Genomic DNA, 22,304 nt, shown 5'->3' on the forward strand with positions numbered 1-22,304 from the left:
AAGCAGTCTGGGTTTTTATGAAGGCATCAAACTATACAAGTTATGGTTATGAGTTCGATGCCCACTCGAATAAATGTTATTTTAATTTATTTTATTTCATCTGCTTCGACTTCAAAGTTGATGTATGTATGTAAAAGTCGACTTGACTATAAATTAATATCATAAAGCTTCTAGGACATAAATTACGTCCCGGACTTACAACAAGTTTTATCAGTAAAGCTTATTTCAACCAGTTGTTTTAACTGTATAAATATTTTAAAATTACTAAGTTGCGAGGTTAACAATTCTGTTATTAGTAATTTATTGAGACTTATTTAGAATTTCTATAGTATAATTGTTTTGTATACAACTTGAATCGATATTGTATAATCTGGAACAGTAACAAAAAATCAATATAGTAAGTATCCTCATGCATATACGAATATAGTAGTGTAGGTTAAAATTAAGACACTTTGGTTCCCAATTCCCGTTCCCCTTTTCCGCCCAATTTTTGAGATATTGCATGTTTTAACATGGTTAGGTTCCTCCGGCCTAAGTTATAAAATAACTAGGCTAAAGGTTGAAGTGTTATTGGTCACTGCTATAATAGCAGCTACTTTTAAATCCATACTCCACGGCGCGCTATGTCTCCTTACCAGACCAAGGAAATAAAAATAATTTTCCCCGCATGGGAATTGAACTAGCACTTGTCGCGTTCATAGTCATACTCTATGCCACGACGTTGTCAAAATATATGATAATATTACTTTAAAACGTATTGTACACTTACTTGTATATCGTACAACTTTTATTCTTGTCAGATAACTAACCAATTTACGTAATAATGTCAAGGCTTTGTATTGAAATGAATATTGCTTTTTATAAAAATAATAAAACAAGAATATATTATGTTTAAACGGTACTTTAATAAAGGTAGAATTATATTTAATTTAGAAGGTATGTTGTATCTATACTTAATAATTATACTTATTAATTATTCTTATTGTGCGGCGGTTCCTCTCTCTGAAGCCCTAGCCACCGATGGCTTGGACCCTTGTCCCGCCTTCGGAAGAGTGTTTTTTTTATATTTTTAAATGTATCTTTTTTATAATAATTTATATTTAAAAATGGAAAATTGATTAACTAATTTAATAAAAGAATATTCTGATACTGAAGAATTTGTTTGGCTAAATGCAGTAATCTCAGAAACTCCTGGTTCCAATTGAAAAATTGTTTTCATATCCATTTATGAAAGAAGATAGAGTAAGTTGTATTACATTATGCGACCAGTTTCAACTAACGCACTTCGAATCTGTCATGTGTTGTTTCCATTAGACAACGTGGACGAAGCCGGTACAAAAAGCTAGCTAGTCATCAAATTCTATTTTTTTTGTTAAAATCCCTTTCGTTCTTTTTGTCCAAAATTGTCACTCTTCTCCGATCAGGGAATCAATAAGGTGGTGGCATATATAACACTAGCGAGCCGCCCGCGGCTTCGCCCACTTGAATTACGCAATGGTTTATTTAGTAAACTATTAATGAGTATTTATGAAAAAGATTTTTAGTGACTGAAATCAAATACACTTATGGAAGCTATCACAATTAATTATAGTAACTTTGGATTTTTCATTGTTTTGAAAATAAAAAAAAGATATATCGATATAAATAATGTAAACTGAAGCATAACTGTCTAAGATGATTTTAGTGTTGTTTGTGTCATGTTTAATATTTTAAATTTTTATTAATATATTTAGACTTAGGTCTTATTCGTCTATAATATTTGACTATATTTCTATAACATTCATGCATATTTGTATAAGATTTATATACAAATATAAAAATGCCGCGGGCGGGAGAAAACCAGCGCCCAAATTGAGAACCTGTTGCTTTTCACCCGACCTCGATTTGAGTGCGTCAACGTTTTTGCACACCTCACTTTCGGTTTTGATAGCGAGGCAAATAACAAACTGTTATATCTATACTTTAACTATTGATGTTATATACTTTTTTTTAGTTTTATGCTGTATCCAAATACAGCAGGGTCGGAGGGGGTTTTACGTTTCCCATGCATCACCCAAGTTTCGAGTGATGGAACTCAACGGTGTTAGACTCACAGACAAGGCTCAGGCAAAACTGTGCATGAGAAGCTAAAAATGTTATAACAAATTCCTTGAATTCTTCAAGGATTTTTTTGCAATGACATTTTACTTTTTATAGTCCACGCTAAAAAAGTTGGCTAAAGTGTTGGCTACAATTATTGTAATGAAATTTTTAATATTATATATATTACACAATTTATGTAAGGATGAAAGAAATGTAGACATATATTATTTTATTTATGAATACATGTATTCTGTAGTTTGGATTTGTCACGCAAATATCACACAGTCGACTGTGTCGATTTGAGACTGTAATAAGTACAAAAACGTTAAATACTTCTTTTTAACTGCATGCGGTATCTCGCATATACTCGTAGTAAAGTAGGTCGGGAGAACGTAGTGTTAAGACACTCCGTTTCCCACTTTCCGATGAAATCCAAATATTTCGTTATTAAACCTTACCTTATTAAACCAACCAACCAATAAAAGTAATTTTGAATGAAAGCCAATAAAGTTCGTGTGACCTCCGCCGTACGGTTTGAGGACAACGTGTCATGTTGACATTATGCCTCAATACGTGTTAGAAAGTGTGAAAATTCGCCGCCATACAGTCCTGTATAGAGGCTAGAACATCGGTTTACCACTTAAACCACGATTATGATGAATTTTTGATGAATTTTATATAAAAAATATGTATTTAAGATAATTTAATGGAAAATTCTAGATCTTAATTATGTTTCCATTGCTAAGATAGAGCTACCTAGATAGGTACAGAAAAACAGACGTTATATTGGTAAAGCTAACATGTATTAGTATATCATAAGGTCTATAAATAAATTGTTTTTTTTAACTTTCATATTATGTACTAGCAGAAGATGAAGAAGTAGAACATAGTATAAAATAATGTAATTATTTGTAATGATTATATTAATAAAAATATTTAAGATTTTATTAATATAATAAAAACGATTTATATTTTTATTAAATTACCGAAGAAAAAATTAAGTAATTAATTATTATTTGCTATTTGTATTAAATTTTCTCTACAAACCTTGTTTGTATTCGCCACAGATTATATATAAAATGCAAATCATCTTTCACTGATGTTAACGGCCTCTATTCGAAAGTGTCCTAAAAATTATTCAATAATCGATTTCATGTACTTGACATTCAAGTCACCTGTTACGAAATACAAAGAAAAATAATCCTTATATAAATATGGTAAGGTTTAAATTAATTTTCTCAAAAAAATACAACAAGCCGAGCAAAAATAGGCTTTATTTTTATGGTATTAGATTTAAAATTAATTTAAAGTGCGTATATATCGATGTTGATCTGTTTTTCTCGATTCAGAATTTCGATCTCGTACTATATTGTAATTTGAATACTAAATGGTCACTTTCTTCTAAATTCCTTTGGAATTAAATCATTGTACCTTTGTTGTTACGAATTTTACTTTTTGGAAAAATATGTGATTTTTGTTCGCCATTTCAGGGTTTCACAAATTTATTAATGTTAAGTAAATGTAATTTGATGTAACTGATAAATGGTATGTTTAGGTAACTTCTATGCCCAATGGAAGTTGTATGTGTACAAAATAAATATGCATAAAATATAAAGAAGCTTTCTAACTAAAGAATCTAGTGTTAAGACACTCCGTTACCTGATTTTCCATGACTTGAAGTGGACGTATAAATAAATATACTATTCATAATGGGACACATATATGATAACAAAAAAAAACAAAATTAGACACATTTTCTATATTACCCAAAACCATATATTAGGCAATTTCTGTGCAACCACCCACAATAGAAAGCCTACGTCTATAACCTATACGGTCATTACTAAATCAAATAGCATTGTTTTCTTCACCTTAAAGTTAAAAATGGCTTACAATTTCCCTATTTTTAGGTAATTTTGTATATTTTATAACAATGGTGCCTTCGCGTTTGTTATAGCGTGAACATTGAATTATCACTATACGTGTGAACTTTGCCGAATGTGAGATTCTTTCATTTGCTACTTTCACTGTCGCTTTCTTGGGTCAAACTGTGGCCTTTAGTGTATAAATATTATGTGTTTTCCTTTTTATTGTTATATTAATAGTGTGAGAAAGGTTTTATGGACGTTTTCGTCTAATTTTCGTTACTACGGTTATTTTTAATAGTATAGTTAATTTACCGTTATGTAAAAGATGAGTTGTATATTAATTGTGGAAAATTAGACAATTGTGTTTTTTTTGAAATGGGGAACGAAATAGTTATGCTAATTGGATCATGCCTTGGAATAATCGCTGAAAGGTTGAAAGAATATATAGTAAAGTCAATCCGATATCCAAATTTGAGACATTCTGTGTAATGTGGCGGAATTCAACGTCGAGCTTTATGTTTTTCTTTTATAGAGCGAATAATGAAAGTTATTAAATTCCTCGACTGGTAATTGAACCCACAATCATCACGCTAGCAGTCAGCAGGTGGGAACCAGCGCCATGATGACCTCTATTATTTTTAATTACAGATAAAATATTTAAGATCACACCTTACCTTGTATTGAAAGGCATATTTGTTGTTTGTTGATAAAATAAAACAATTTCATGCTTGAAGAAACACAAAAAGTGTAATAATTGTCTTACAATGTTATATGCTAATATGGTTTTGTTTCCCAGAAGATACTATCGTATTTGTATAAGATATTGGCTTGAACGAGGTATTCAAGCACCAGCTATTGTTAGATTTTTTAATCTGTGTACAGAAACAAACAAAATGTATTGGATTGGATACAGTGCGGCGTTAAGATCCGCCGCTAGCTTCGTAATACCCCGAAATTGGGAGTACTGTTGGGAACGCAGTGTTTAAACATTTTTGTTTTGTATAATTAATATGGTATTTGTCATTAAACAATTTTAATTAAATAATTTAGATCTTTTAAAACAGAATAGATTCAGCAATATTTTTGATAATTATTTAATAATATACTAAAATAACATTGAATGAGTTTTTTCTATACATTTTTGAGATGTCGAAACGCGGATTTTGTCTATAATGAGATGTGACCTCATGATGAATCATCTGACTTTGATTCAAAATTTTATATTACCAATAAAACAGCTTTATGCTTTTCCCCATATAGCAGAATATTTAGAGGGAAGCAATGCTTAATACTATGTTTGTAGGTTCCACCGCCCCTCGGGGGGATGATCATCCTAGAAAACATAGCGTGGCAGTTCCATCACTCCAGCTTGAAAGACTCTCCGTTCCCTTCGTTTCCCTTCCGTCAAATTGTCAAGGCATAACGTATTGAGTGGCGGATCTCTACGCCTCCTTTGCATCGATACTAGAGCGAAGAACGAAAAAATGAAATTTAATTCCTCGAATGGGGAACGAACCCACAATCCACAAACTTGTGCCCCTGTGCCACGACTGGCCTCATTATTAATTATGTCTGTAGTATTAATTATATAAACATTTTTTATCATTAGGTCTTACACATTAGTTAGGCAAGGCCACCATTCCTACAGTCACTAGAAAGCCTATCAGCTAACCGGTACTTGCCCAACAAAACTGGTCTTATTTTGAAATACTATATTGCTAATGCAAACTTTTATGTTATCTTTTTACTTTCTTGCTTTTGACATAATTGATTTTGTTAATGATATATTGTGAAATAAAATATTAGATGTAGAGATTCAATTTCTTTACTTCTATGAAGTAATAGGTTCATATTCAGCTTGGAAACTTTTTCAAAGTTTTGCTTAAAATCCACGGCAGGAGGAAGTTAGTATGTAGTGCTTAAAGGTTCCGTTTTGGAAAGGAACCTAGTATTAAGACACTGGATTTCCTACTCACCATCGAGTTTTCGAAACATTGCGTGTTGAGTGGCTAAGCTCTACGCCGATCCTTTCAACATCTTGTAACCAGAGATGAAAATATTAATAATTCCTTTCCTGGTGTGAATTTCGAACCCACAACCATCATATTGACGGTGCGTCACTGTACCATTGCCCTCTATTTGACAAAAAAAGGAACATGGATTACATAAAATAGAGCTTACAGTAAGCTGTCGTTGATTTTTTAGCTTTTGAGTGAACTTTCAAAGCTTTAAAAAACTAAAAAAACTAAACAAAGCTTTAAAAAAACTAAAATTACAAATAAGTACTAAATATTTTTTTTATGCATTAAATTACATGAAAAGAAAAACAAAACTTTTAAGTTCCTGTCATTATTTATTCCATGTTATATGTATTTACTATACAAATTACTTTTATCAGTACTTGTTATTTACACATAATTAATATTCACATATCCTCCATTATAAAGGCTTTTGTAATAAAATCTCACAATTATAACGTGACATAGTGATGTGCAACAACTTACCACATAATGGGTTTCCAGCTGTTTCCTAATATTATTTCGTATAAAAATTTAAAATTACATTGCTTCTTCGTTTAAGATTTTTTTTTCTCACAGGATTAAAATGGTGTACTTTAAAAATAATCAAACTTTTATTTTTTTGAACGTTTATACTTAAAATTGATCTTTTTTTAAACTATGAAGTATTTGTAATTTAGTAAATGTAAAGTAATTACTAAATTTTGTTAGGATGAAACATTTGCGATCTATGCCTCTTTTTTTCTTGAAACAGATTAAAATAGCAAATAGGCAACTTTCATTTACTATAAGTAATTTTTTGTTTACCTGTGCTTTGTTTAATATTGCATTAGGGTTTTTCATTTAATTTCTTACTCTGATCACTGTAAATGAAATGTCAATGCATATTCTAGGAAATCTTAAATAAAATTAGCTTTTATTTCCTTTAACTTTAAGGTTATTTTTTGAAAGCTTTGTAATATACTGTGTATAGTAGTATAAGTTTATTTTTCATTAGAATTACTGTACAAAATTAAACCTTATTAAAAGTAAATAGAATTCAAATTACCACAAAATAAGATATTTTCAAGTTAAGACAAACATTATTGCAACTTGCAGTGCAAAAGTAAGTGCATTGACTCACCCACTGACATAGTTACCTGTCTCGTTCACACCTATTGAAATTTTATATATCCGTCCTTGTTATGGCTTTTTACGACACTTTTCCAGTCGTAAACGAGATTGGCTCGTTATATTGGCATTTCTTGGCAATTTGTTAATGTTTACATTTTGTATATTGTGAAAGTTTGTATATTTTTTAAATTTTGTATTGAAAATATTAGCTCTATGTTTTATCTTTTTTCCCGCAAAGCAGAAAAACGTAGAGCTCAACTCTACGCTCAATTTTTGCGACATTGCGCCTAGAATGCTGCGCTTATTCTTCTTATCAAATCGAAGAAATGAAAATATTCACACGCTATAGATTTCTACTGTCTACGCTGAATTTTATGAAAAAAAAGTAATCGATTTATTTAATGATTTATATTTATTATTATCTTTAATTACGTTTTTACATAGCAATGAAACATTCACGCACCACTTATTAAGTAGAAAAACCAAAAAAAGTTACAAAAATCCGATAAAGAATTACATTTAAGATTTCCACTCACTTTCGTTGGTCGAAGTTGCTCCGGCAAAAGTGAAACAACGTAAAAAAATACAATCAGTGCATGAAAAAAATATATGAAAACAAAATTAAGAATTAAGAGTTTTTAACGTTTTCGTTTTGTAATTGGTATAGGTCTGACTAAACGATCTACGAAATATTTTTTTATTATTATATGATTTTGCTAAAGCCTGGCTAGAATTTATATATATCCTGCACTTAGCAGGGTAGGCATATGGAATATGGGAACCTAGTGTTAAGACACTCTCAAGAAATTCTCTTAAGACACTTTTGTTCTTCACTTTCCGCTTCTCTCTAACAAGAGCTAGGAAATGAAAATATTGAATACATCATTCCCTCGAGCGGAAATCCAACCGGCAACCGCCGAAACTAAAGAATGGTATCATATTTTACATATACCTGTACTTTTAGCCTATATATATATATTAATACCTATTTCTAGTAATTAACCAAATCTTCCAAATATTTGGAAATTGAAAATGAAATAACTAAAATGAGGACGACACCTTTTAAATATTTTGTACTGTATTTCTGTAAAAATAGAGATTAAAACCGAGTAAACTTTTTAAAACAAGAGCGTGCGAAACCGACAGCCAGTTTCGGTGTAATTTACACGGTTTATAGACGCCATAAAATGCTCCATTTCTTTTGAAATTAACATAAATTTGGTGTGATGAGAATGGTTAATTAGAGAAGGAATATTTCAAGTCAGTTGTAGATGAATATACTTTTGTATGACTTTGTGGGAATTGAGCATAAATAATAATATTATATAGATTAAAAAACAATTGAAAATACACATTTTATTACCAATTGCTACAAGTGTGGATGTGCTCGGAGCTATAAATTATATGATACTAAGCTTCAACTTGATTTGCTGACAATATCTGACGGGTTTCACTCTTGCAAGTGCCTTGCTATATCAGTTTCTGGAGTGAGACCTCCCGGACGCCCAATGAAGCGCTGGTTGGATGTCGTGATGCAGGAAGGTCTAACCACCGAGGACGCCAAAGACCGTGCAAAGTAGAGTAGGTTGAGTAGGAAGGCAGACCCCGGCAATCGCCGGGATTAATGCCAGGAAGAAGAAGATATATTTACAAAGATACAAATATATACTACATGTAAATATTGTAATTATTATGCAAATTTAATAATTTCCCCGAGATTGTATCGAACCCAAAACTTTTGGGTTAATATTCTAATATAGTAACAGCTATCAGTTAACATTCAAATGCTGTTCAAACGCTACGCCACGTAAAGGACGTCTCCTATATAATATAGAAGTTTATTTATGTAATTCAACTATAAAAATATTAGCACTAAGACATTTAGTGTATTTTATCACCGTTTTTACATTAAGAACGTATTTTTTACACTATTAACTTTATAATTTTAATGCGTCAAAACTAATTGAATTACAGTAATTACTTTTTTACTTTTCAATTTGTTTCGAACAAGTCGAATATTAACTTTTAGCGTTTATTTTACTGAAACTAAATCGATATTTTTATATCGATTTTACCAATAAAAGATAACATGCTAAGCCTTTTGAATAATGCCTATGTTAAATATAAATAAGTAAAGTGTTTATATGCATTTCGTGTGAGACATTTTATAAGGTATAAAAAAGTATTAAATGATTGTGAAATCTACGATATAATGTCCGCTTCTTGAATTTGAATAAAAGTAATAAAATGTTTATATATTGCTATATTTTAAAATAAAACAATGTAAAGAATTGTGATATTTTTTTCTAATGCTCGGTAAGTAACAGTAGTAGCCATGTAAAACATCTTTATAAGAATAAACTTCATAGAAAGATTACGTTGCATTGCTATTATAAACTGATTTGGCTGAAATTTTCAATGTGTTGGTATTATCTTTGAAATTATAGTGCTTTTAAAGAAGGCAGGCAATTAAGATTAGTAAATAAATAATAGTAAAAATAAGATTCCTAGTTTTGATTTAAGGTTAATAAACTCAAATCTATTTACAATAATTTGCAGCTGCAAAGTGAGTCATATGACCACATCGTAAAATATGTCCTTTGCTTTATCTAAAGTTTTAACCAAATGATAAATGAATCATCAAAGCCTTATTTATATACACTAGCGACCCTCTCGGGTCTTCGGAGTTTACTTCGGAGTTTACACAATTATTTATTTACTCATCTAAATTACTATGGTTCACTAATGACATAAGCATTTCAAAGACAATATCCATACCTTGAAAGTTTCAACCAATGCAATGCAAAAAAAAATGTGTGTTGTGGGAATCGAACCTACAACACACAAACGCTTGTGATCCTGGGCTACGATGTTCCCTATGTTCTACTATGTTCCCTTATACATAATATTAAGACTCGGAGCTCTCTTACTACCCCGCCATGGACAAGGCCTAAAGCGTTACCCTAAATAAAAATAAAAAGAGTACGGGTTTAATGTATATTATTATATAATATATATTTTATATATTCACAAAATATATATATTTTTTAACCCAACCAACATATATATGTTGGTAGTTTTTAAGTAGTAGTGTTTAAGTAGAGTTTATGAGACTGATTATACATATGTATAATCAGTCTCATAAACTCTACTTATTACCTCTATATTTATATAAGTTACTTCTTATTCTCAAGTCACGTCAGTTCATAGCTCCCTGTCAGTTAATAAGTCAGTATGTCAGTCAGTACATTTACATATAACTAAAGGTCTTTCAACTTTAACTGCAACATCTACCTCATTAGATATCGGGCACAATTATTATGCACTGAGCGATCTCGCCTTCCGGACTCCTTAGTGAAATTGTTCCTACATTCGTTCTTGAATATAAAGTATGCTAACTATACCGTTTTATAGTGATTTCAGTTAAATTGTTATATTAATTTCTTAATAAAATCGTTCTTGAGAGGACGAATTATTAACTAAATGTCTTGAAATATCACAGCTTATAATAATCGGTAATTATCTTATACAGCTATACTTACTTACTTAAATCTTAACGACTAGACTATAGCCTTCAGACTATAGTATAAATGTAATAAACTGAATATTTTCCCTCCTTTTTTATAATATAAGTAGAATCATATAAATAGGCTTTAAAATATATAAAGTTTTCACCTATATATGTTCCACTTTAGAAGCCACACTCATCATCAATCAAATACATATAAAATAATCCATAGATTAGAAACCTAAGTGAATCTAGAAAGGGCTTTTCAAAACAAAAAACATCATTTGAAATATATAGAGTAGGATACAATTTAATAAGAACTGACAACCCAGTAAACTTGACGCACGGCCCATGGGCAGTGTGACAGTGGGTCAACGGATACGAAGCCCGCATACACAACGTTGACACGAATACCGTACGAACGGAATGCCACTTCCGTAGGGATTTTAGTATATATTTTTTTTTATTTTTCTACTCTTTTTGAATTGAAGACTTGTAGGGTTTTAGATTTTTAGTATGAGTTAATGAAGCTGCATATTAAACAAAACATTACACTGACTCACTTTTTACTATGTTTTTTATTGAAATATATCTCAAAAAGTAGAGTTTTCATTTCTAATCTCGAATAGTGGAGACATTGCGTGTTGAGTGGTGTAACTCAACACCGCGCTTTGTCTCGAAATAAGAGCGAAGAAATGGAAATATACATTTTAAATAAATCCACAACCAGTCGCGTTTACAGTTTTATTTCGTGCCCCTGCGCCACAACTGGTCTATATTGGTATTTATTCAAATAGTTTAATATTTTAAATATAAAAAAATTATAAATTTTAAATTCTTTTTCTCTTCTTTAGGTCAGTGACCTAAATTTTGTTTTTTAAAGTCAATTGTATTATTTTCTTCAAATCAAAATATACAACTTTATGTAACCACTATTAGTAAAACCCAAAACATCGAGCTCTTTATGCCTCTTAATTATCTAATATTTGCGAAATTTATATTTGGCAAGAAATAATTTTACCTTTGAGAAAAAAATCTTGCGTAAAAAGCGAGAACAAAGGCCGCTATCAAACATAATCGCGACAGTAGCCTTTCCCACAACCACCACTTTTTAGGATATTTCCGCAAAATTGCAATTAAAACTATGTATTTATACTATAGGTATTCAAATGTTACTAAAATAAGTACTAGGCTAGATTCTACACTGTATGAAATAGACAAAAATAACATAATAGTGCAACTTTGAGTGCTTAAATAACAATTTATATATAATATACGTATTGCAATTGCATTTATCGTAGCGCAGGGATATAGCCCGTAATCGCAATAGTTGCAGGTTCGATTCTCACTAGGGGGATTCTAAAACTTTTTTCTGGTAGCATAAAGCGACTTTTCCTTCCATGCGGGATTAAGCGTGACAAAAATTGCATTAACTAAATTATTGCACCGTATGATTTCATATTATTCTCACATGACCTTGGTTTGCACTTTCTACGAAACATCTGGGTTATTATTACGAAAGCGAATCTATATAGCAGCTCGAATTCGGTACATTTTTTGCGCCCTAGATAGTTTTTTGTCAGACTGATGTCATTATTATGCTTCTATTATTTACAGAAGAAGATTTTTAGTAGGTACTAGTATTAAAAAATCTTCTCCGTATTTCCAGGAAAATGAATCTGGAGACACTACGTTCTCTATTTTTCTGAATAAATTAATATCTGTTGAGGTTAAAAACACAATATTGCATTTTATCTAATCAGGACTTATTACGGAATTGAGAATCATCACAACATCTTTAAATTACATAATAATATATTGCGAGTTGATTGCCGTAACTCAACCCCGCATTCTTTCTACTAATAATAAGGTGAATTAAATCATATAATAAACTCTTATTTTTGTTTCAGAAATAGTTGAAAATGAATCGATAGACGCGTCAAGAATAAAGAGAGAGGGAGTTCCAGAGAACAGGGGTGAGTAATCAATAAATGTAACAGTAGTCTAATTTTGTAAAAATATGCTTGCAATAAATATAATTTATTTCTTCTATTTATTTATTACTCTATATGTTATTTATTTATTTTTATTTTCCATATTTTATAATAAGTAATGTAATGTTTCAATTTTCGACATATCGGTTCTAAACTTTCTTTTCTATAACTTTATATTGTTGTTCTAATTAGATATCTTAATGCCTGAACAGTTGATGATTTGGAGTATCTGCAAGTTAATGAAATATTTGTTTCGTTTAGTTTATAATTACATTTAGCAAATCATCAGCTTATATGTAATATTATAAAAGTTGTACAAAATTTAGTGCTAACCAGTTTGCAAGTTTCCGCTGTTTTTCTAAGCATTATAATATGTATATACTTACTCCAATTTATATGAATTAATATTGAATGAATTCATAATAATTCATATTATGAATGAATCATAATATACTCGTATATATTAAATATCGTATTTCATGGCAATTGGATTAGGTATATGTTTATAATATTCTATTCTATCTATATTGCGTTATTAATTGTATGTTTTTTCTTTCTCTTTCAAATCTAATCCCCGGGTCGTGGTCAACTCCGAACTCAAATGGACCTTGTAAAATATAATGCACCTCCACGATATCCCTTCCACGACTTGACGGAACTACGACTCGTTGACTGATCTACTAGACTTGACAGTGTTGCTCGTTAACGACCAAAAACGAAACGAATATAACACGAAAGTCGGACGATATCACAGTATTAAGCCTTTAATCGGTCTTCTTACTTCAACTGCAAGGACATTCATCCAGGACGGTGTTACAACTGAGTTTGCTACCCAAATTCTTGGAACTACTTTAGATAATGGTCGTATTTACGCACAACTTCTTACTAAATCGTCTCTTGTCCTTTATAATAAGCCTTCCAATGTCGAAGAGCCGTATATCGTTCAGCCAACACGTGTTCATTCAGCTTTTGATGGCCAGTGGAATGTCAAACAAGACTTAGGTATTATTGATCCAGATAAATTTGTGCTTAAAAATACCGATTACTTAGCACCAAGTAGCAAAATGGAGATTGTTTATGCTAGTAAGCCAGCACAAGAAAGTTTTAAATATTGGAATCTTCCGAGCCATTCTGATCAAGCTATTAATCAAATATTTGAAGAACCGATAGCGCGTCAAGTTGCACCTTATAATGAAGAACCTAAGTTTGAGGTGTATAACTATCTTGATGGCCCAGCTATAGAAAATGAGAAGAAGATAGAATACGTGCAACCTTCCTTATTAGAGGATATAAATATATTTCATCGTCAAAGTAAAGCATATGAACCAATTTCTGAACCAATTAAAAGCGAATTACAAGTGCAACAAGATATCCCGATAGAATCTGATATTGTTAAAGTTAAGCCAACATATGATTTACCTACTTTTACTATTAAGAACGAGTTTTCACCAATATTTTATTATATTGATAATGTCGAATCACGTTCGTCTAAGCAATCTTTACCACAAACTAAGTTACCCAAGAAGTTGTTCGGGCAAAAAGGCGAACCTCGTCCAAAAAAAACATTTACATATGCAGGATTTGCTGATTTTACGACAGTTGTTGGTGACACAGTTATTATTTTTACACCTAATACTGAAACCATCAGGCCTCCAAATCCTGATGAAGTTAATGTTTTTCCATCTGCTAAACCAGTAGATAAGCTAGCGACTAAAATAACCTTTTTATCAGCAGATATTCCAGTTGCAACCTCAACTTTTAAGGCTCATGAGGCTAATGCAGTTACAAAAATACCACCTATAAACAATGATGATCACAGTTCTGAAAAAACTTATTATAATAACGAAGATCTTAAAAAGGTAATGTATGAAATTGATAACAAAACGCCTGACACTATAAGTGTGCAATACAATAATGGATTCGATCTTAATCTAGATGTAATACAACCATCAGAACCAGCTTTTACTACAACAGAAAGCACTAGAACTACAGAAGATTTAGAAATCTTACCCATAAATGATTATAACTCTAAAGCTACTGATCCTCTAACTTTATTAATGCCATCTGCAACTATAATTGAAGATTCAAAAGAATCTGTCGTAACAGAAGGCAGTAATGTTAATATATTTACAAACTCTGAAGAAGAAACAGATAATACAGCTGCTGAAGTAACAGAAAAAGCAGAAGAAGATGAAATGGAGGAAGATCAAGAAGATGAAAACAGTACTCAAGAAGCAGATGATGAAGTACAAACTACTACTGAAAGTGGCCATAGTGATGAATCTTATGAAATTGAAACAACAACAGAAAATAAATATGACAAACACGAAGAAATCTATTGTACTGATGGCCTAGAGACACAATCCACTATGACTACTGCTTACAAGACTTTAACATACCTAACAACATATTTTATTCCATTAGAGAGCACCGAAACTACAACGTCTGTAAAGTCAGATGTTATTGTTGAGAGTAATGTGGGCTATATAACAAATTATGTTTGTAAAACAAATGAAAATATTGCACCGACGTCTGTTGTTAGCGTTGAAGTAGGAAATACAGAAATAAGTAATATTGAAGCACCAGATCTAATTGAAACAAGTTACGTGAATATTTCAGAAGAACCAGAAATTCATACTGAAAGCCCAAAAAAGACTACTCCAATGGAAAAAGAAATTCAAACTTTAATTGAAGAAGAGGAATCAGTATTAACTCAAGATGATCAATCTGCAAATTCGCAGGATATAAACGTTGAAAATGATAAAACATCAACTACAGAACGAATTTCAACAAGTCAAAGTCACGTTGAAGTTTCTGTTAGCACAGAACATACACCAACTGAAAATCTTAACATAATAAATGACGATGTTTCTGAAAATGAAATAGATCTTATATATAAAACACTTTATACAACCTATACATATTTTACTACATTCTTTGGAGATCATACTTCTAGTATTGAAAGCCATAAATCAGTAGTGACGAATATAATAACTTCTACTGTGGACTTATCTAAAATTGATCCATCATTACTTGGCGCATTTGACGATGATATTATTCCAACTAGTGTGGCTGATGTTCAGCCTACCGAATCTCTTGCAATAAATAGTATAATTGATTTAGTTAAAAATAAGGATGTTATTGAATCGGTTGAAATTAATCGATCATATAGTTCACAAACCCCAACTCCATTACTAGACGATGACTTAGTTTCTAGTATCAAACCAGATTCTGTTAAAACTTACTATACTACATATACATTCTTTACTACAATTTATGTAGGTTCTGATGCAAATGTTTGTAGCAGGAGTGAAGTGTATACTAATTATGTTGGTCCTGATGAGTTAAAGCCTACAAAAAGTAACCAACTACCAAATGAAAATACAAGGGCACAATTCGATTTTAGGAATTGTATGCAAATCAAAGGAATGTCACAAGATAATAATGAAAACTCATCATTCGAAAGAAGCATCACAATGGAAGAAAAACAAGTATCAGAAAATAAAGATATTGAGAATCCAGAGCCGTCTCCTATTGAAGTAGATATGTTGTTTAGCGTAGAATCAAACCCACTTATTTCTGAAAACTCATATGTTACGGATGTTAAGTCTTCTTCTTCCAAAGGTGAAACAAAATTTTTAGATAACAATAATGTACTTGATGATCAAATAAGCTCTGAGAGTAATATTGATGAAATTCTTCCATCACCTACACTACTACTACAAACTAGTTACACAACATTTACTTACTTTACTACTATGTATATAGGAAAAGATTCTAGTAAAGTAAAAAGTCGCCTCGAAACAATAACAAATGTTGTTACCGAAACAATTACTCCGAAAACAGAACCAGAAGAAGAAAATAATCTACCGATAACTTATTATACAACTTTCACCTATTGGACAACTTTATATAAAGATAAATCAACAACAATAACAAGTCGTGAGGAGATTGTTTCTAATGTTGTTACACCTTCAGTTCAATCAATACCCACTATAAGTCCTATAGATACTACACCCATAGATATTGTAAGTGTTCTACCGCCTAAAGACTTAGAAGTAGCATTAAAGCCTTCTTTAGTAGATGACAGCCTTGAACATGATGACGGAAAAGCCACATTTTATACAACATATACTTACTTTACAACATTTTATGCCGGTAATACATCTCAAATAAGAAGCAGTCTAGAAACTGTCACTAATATCGTTGATAATACGAAAGTAGTGGAAGATAATCAATTAGGTAGAAAAGTACCAAGTGGCGCCGTTGATAAAAATTTAATTCAAGATGAAAAGCCTCACATAGTTCCTACTAAAATAAAGGAAGAAATACAAGCTACGAAATTACCTGAGTTGTCCAGTGTATCCCAAACTGTATTACAAGGAACATATATTGATAACTTATTTGCAGAAGTTAAACCTCTAGAAAATAGTACACCTAAAGTAAATGAAGAAAAGAAAATTCTGTTTTCTCAAGTTGCTGTCATATCTGGTGATTCTACAATAATTACAAGCGATAATAAGACCTTAACTGAAGAACCATCTTCTTCAAGTACTGCACCATCTACAACGACGACGGAGGGGTCTATTATTAGCCCTACTCCTGAAGTAATAGAAAGTTCACTTGCTGAATCAGAAATAGCAACTGAATCACAATTTGAAACAGAAGAAGACGAAGAAGATGAATCTAATGCTAAAAAGAAAAGTCGATTGACATTTACAACTAAAAAACCTTCATTCACTCCTGTTATTATTCCATTTGCTTCAAGAAATAGACCTACATTTAGTCCTAAGCGTGTCGGTACGCCCAACAGTGCTACTACAATCACTCGAGCAGATTCTACTCCAACGATCACTGCAACTCCTACATTAAAATCTGTAAGACCTACAGGTGCTTATAGCGGTAATCGGAAACAAGCTGCTGTGGCTGGTTCAGCGAGCGCTGGAAGGAGATTCCCCGGACGTAATAGTCCAACAATAAATTTATCAGCAAATATTCCTGCCTCACGTGCTGGAGGATTTTCTAGAGGAGGAAGTATTTCTCCAACTTCAAGGAGGACAGGATTTAGATCAAGTTCACTTAGAAGCAACAGCTTAGATTACGCAAGTCGATCTGCAATTCCTAGGATACGTCCTACAGCTTCATCTAGATTACGTGGAAGTAGACAATCAAGTATAATAAGCTATCCTCCAGCCGATCAAAATGAATCTGAAACTTATGCGACTCAACAAGAAGAAAATGCCACTGAATCTCTGGATGAATTTACTGAAGCATCCCAAAGCAGGCAAACTACGAATAATCCTTTGCTAAGATTTAGAAGACCACCGGTCGTTCGACAGCCAGGTACAGCGATAACTCCAAGGTCTACAACACCTTCCTCAAGGCGAAGCTTAACAACGCGCGGTAGAACCACGACAACAAGACGATCAACTACGCGTTCTACCGCAAATCCTCTGCTTGCATTACGTAGACAAAGACCAACAAATTCTCTTTTCCCCAGAAGAAATCTCTTTAAGCAACCGGAACCAGAGCCAGAAGAAGAACTAAGAGAAAATGAAGAAAATGAAGAAGATGAGGAATTATTAGATGAAGAAGAATTCGAAGAAGATAATGATTATGAATCATCAGATAGAAAAGAACAACAGGTGGCTTCCCCTATAGCTTCAACAAGTAGAAACCAAAACGCCGTGCAGATAAGACCTTTTGCATTTAAAAGGCGAGTTAAGCGTCAGGTTGATTATGGTAACAGAAAATATAATAATTTTAGAAGACCTGGAGTCAAATCAGCGAGTACTCGCAGACCCGAACCTGTACCTGAAACAGAACCTCCTGCACCTGTAACTCCAAAACAAAAACCTGGGCGCTATAACTCACGTGTTGGAAGTAGCAGGACTACAACCGCATCAGCTCCGAAAGTTTCATCCAGGCAACCGTTTATTGTAAGAGGAGATAGCAGTAGAACAACAACTACTTCAGCACCAGCATACAGAAGGGGTAAAACGAGATCTAATTCGAGAACTACAACGCTTTCATCAAGACCTAAAGCGCCACGCTTATCTGGTGGTAAGTCAACACAGTCGTCAAGATCTAGCCCTAGAACGACAAGCTCCAGATCTAGATCAAGAACGACAACTAGCAAAGCCTCTAGCAGACAAAGGAATTCCTTTGAAAATTTAAGTGGAGAGAGATATAATAAATATGATAATATATTAAATGATGGAAAAATTACCATAACACATCAGATACCATTTGAAGTAACAATACCGGTGGTAAATGGGAAAATTACAGAATATAAAAATCTTTTGACAGCTAAACCTAGCGTAGAAACATTACTACTTAATCAAGTATCGACATCACTCAATCCTATTGGTGCTCATCAGTTAGTTCTTGTAGCTGAGTCTACAGAATTGGCAGACAATGGTGCAACAAAAATAACTAAATATGTTTTACATGAAACCCCTACAACCACAGTTATCTTTACTCCAACTACAATAAGAGGTCGAAAAACATCCTTTTCACATGTTTTGCCCAGTACTGTTTACAATGTCGAGCCCGTGGTACAAACTATAGCACCTGAACTTAATGCAAATGTGCCCTTAGCTAACTTACTTTTATCACAACTTTTATTAGGAAACCAACAGCCTGCTATAAATCCGTTACTAGCATTACAAGGACAGGCATTATTACCTCAACAACCTGTAGTACAAACACCGGTAACTGAGTACAAAACTAGGTCTACAACCTATGTCACAACTGTAACTGATGCAAGAGAAACAGTTCTTCCTATCACTTTTAGAGGTGTTAAGATATTAACGACAATATCTGATCCAACAACTAATGTAATAACTGCTACTGAATTTATAACGGAAACAGTGGTTACAACCCCAACAGTTTTAGCTCCTCCTCCTCAGTACAATTCTTTATTACTGCCGTTACTTTTACAACAACAACAACAACAACAGCAACAACAGCAGCAGGCGTTATCTCTGCAAACAGCTAATCCATTACTTGGCTTAGCTCCGTCTGATCTTGGTTTACTGCAAAATAATTTAGTATCTAATAACAACTTGAATAATGACATATTTAGTAACAGTCCCAAACCAAACATATTATCAGATTTGAGCAGTAATGAAGACTTTGCAGAAGATATTCAAGATAGTGGAGAAGATATTCCACCTCCGTCACCGGCTCCTACTCGGAGAAAAAGCAAACAACGTGTGCAAAAACCAACCCCACCCAAATTAACAAGTGTAGTGACATTATACGTGTCAGGCAAACATCCTGGAGAGTTTAGTACTGTACTATCAACTGTCGTCTCTGATGACACTCAAGTTGTTCGAAAGCGAGAAGCCATTTATTATGAAGATATTAAGATATTGCCATCGATTTTGCCATCTATAGGTCAACTTGTAAGTTCACAAGGAGACAATGTTTTAGAAAATTCTATAATGTCTGATATGGATAAGTATTTAACAAATACTCTCACCCCATCACAAACGGAAACGCAAAGCTTAGAAAGTATAGTAGGTAAAGTGAGTGAACATGTGAATAATAATGCGTCACCAACTTATGTTGTCAAATTAGAATCACCGACCACACTTAAATATTCAAAACAAAGTTCCATTGACGACGTCTCGTGAGCCCGAACAACTGGTTAGGTCTGTAAAGTAAACTTTTAGTTATTTATTTACTTTGTATCATAGTAAGTTAACTATGAATAGTGCCTTATAGTTATAGCATTTAGTTTTAGATACAAATATTTTTGTACTTGATTTTGTAGATAGGAATTCCAATGTTTTAATAGGTATTCTATAAGATCACCAAAAAATGTTATTGACGTGTTACCATATTTTATGAAAATGTATCGTCAAAAGGAAATGTTAGGTAAGAATATATCTAATCACTGCCCAAGAATTACTCAATTAATTTAGATATAATTCTTAATATAAATATTTTATAATACTCGACATGCTTCTTTTGTAAATTGCAAATTACGACTTAAAATGTTAATAATAAATTGTAATTAAAATGTGTTTTGTTTTATTTATCGTCGATTTCCTTGATTGTTAACGTAAAAAACTATTAAAAATATCAAGCACAATATTTTAATTAATAAATTTAAGTTTAAATAACTTTCAAAAATCTTCTTATTTATTATTAATGTTATGAAATATTGTTTTATAAAATATTAAAGTGTTTTTATTATATGTATATGATGTTTTTTGATATCTAAATATTAAAACTTACAATAAAAAAAACAATGAATAAATATCATTTGACTTGTATGACAACTGAGCATGACTGAGAGACTTGAGTGGAGTTCCCTTGAAGATCTTAGATCCAATTGGATGGTTCTATCCCACATTCCGCGTCACCAACCGTCTAGGGAGGTGAGTCAGTTATCTGATAATATATTAATACTATAGTAAATATTTAGATGTTCTTAAAATTGCTCCTTTTTGATTTTGACTACTGGATTATTGATTCACAAATTGTATTTTAATAGTGATTTACTGTTAAAATTGTGATTTTTTGAACGTCTAACTTTGTAAAAAGTAGTTATCTGGGGATTTGTAGGATTACTAAGAAATTGTAAATATTAAGGATATTTTAGCTCTCGTGAAATTAGTTTTTATGAAACTAACACACTATTAAAGCTTTTTTCAACAAATAAGTAATAATTATGATGGTAATAATGACTCGTACATATTTAATGCAAAATTATTAACTATCTATATAAATTAGGTATCAGTTGCACTATATTTTATTTTCAATATATGTAGATGCACGAATGCAATTATTGTATATTTTTGATGCACATACATAATTCACTAAATATATACTTGCTGTTTAATAAAGTATTTAGTATAAAATATATTAACATTCTTTTTAATTATTTAAAATTGTAATGATTTAATTAGGAATAAGCGTTTGTTAATTTTTATTTTTATAGGAATAACTTAAAGTTATTGAATTTTGTGTAAATACTACCTTAAATTTTCAGCTTTTAACACAAATGCTATAGTATACGATAATACACCATGGAGACCAGGAAGAGATATTGATGTAGAGCATAGAAATGATGATCAAAGAAAAGTAAAAAATTTGGCTACACGTGTCATGTCAAATGGTGTTGAAGTTCTAGTAAGAGATAAAAGTTCTGATGGAAAACAAGAAAAGGTAATATAAATTATATTATACGATATGTTGATAGGATATATCAAAATATTTTATTATTAGAAACAACAAGTAAATATTCGTTATTTCTTCGTAATAACAATTGCATTTTATATAATTATTTATAATAAGAAAAATATTTAGCAAAGTAAATAAGTTTTATTAATACATTATTTACTCTCGTATCTTTCTTCTTCAGAGAAAACTTAAAGTTATGTCTTTACCTTCATCGAAAAGTTTCAACATTCGTGTAAGTTCGACACCACCGAATAAGTCGTTACTGTCGTCAGCAACCGCTACTATTATAAACAAGCAACATATGAGTGCGTTATTTCCCTTGCATCAGCTGATGCAGCATAATTACATTATCAAGACATGTATGACTACATACACTTATCTTACCACAGTAGTTCAAAATAAAAGAAGCGCTATTTCAACATTTGAAACTATAGTTTCGGTGGTCACAACAGAGTCACTTACGAATTTATATGCCACTGATGTCATAGCTGATTTGAAACCTACTAAAGTAAGAGTTACTCGTTTG

At 31.7% G+C, this 22,304-nt stretch overlaps 1 protein-coding gene across 4 annotated transcripts in view; it reads left to right on the top strand.

Moving 5' to 3' along the window:
* Window positions 1–22,304, top strand: part of LOC146529672 (uncharacterized) — a 76,476-nt gene that overhangs the window by 41,090 nt on the left and 13,082 nt on the right. For 2 of the 4 annotated variants that reach the window (XM_085201376.1, XM_085201377.1), the window contains exons 2-3: window positions 12,500–12,565; window positions 21,588–21,763. In XM_085201376.1, coding sequence (XP_085057502.1) covers window positions 12,500–12,565; window positions 21,588–21,763 — 242 coding nt within the window. Of the gene's footprint in view, window positions 1–12,499; window positions 12,566–13,267; window positions 20,613–21,587; window positions 21,764–21,959; window positions 22,287–22,304 lie in introns of those variants that run through there. The other 2 variants (XM_085201379.1, XM_085201378.1) reach the window with 2 other exon arrangements.

Source organism: Heliconius melpomene, chromosome 18 (assembly GCF_056956725.1).
Source record: "Heliconius melpomene rosina isolate 202511_hmr_F chromosome 18, ASM5695672v1, whole genome shotgun sequence".
In the NCBI taxonomy this organism is placed as follows: domain Eukaryota; kingdom Metazoa; phylum Arthropoda; class Insecta; order Lepidoptera; family Nymphalidae; genus Heliconius; species Heliconius melpomene.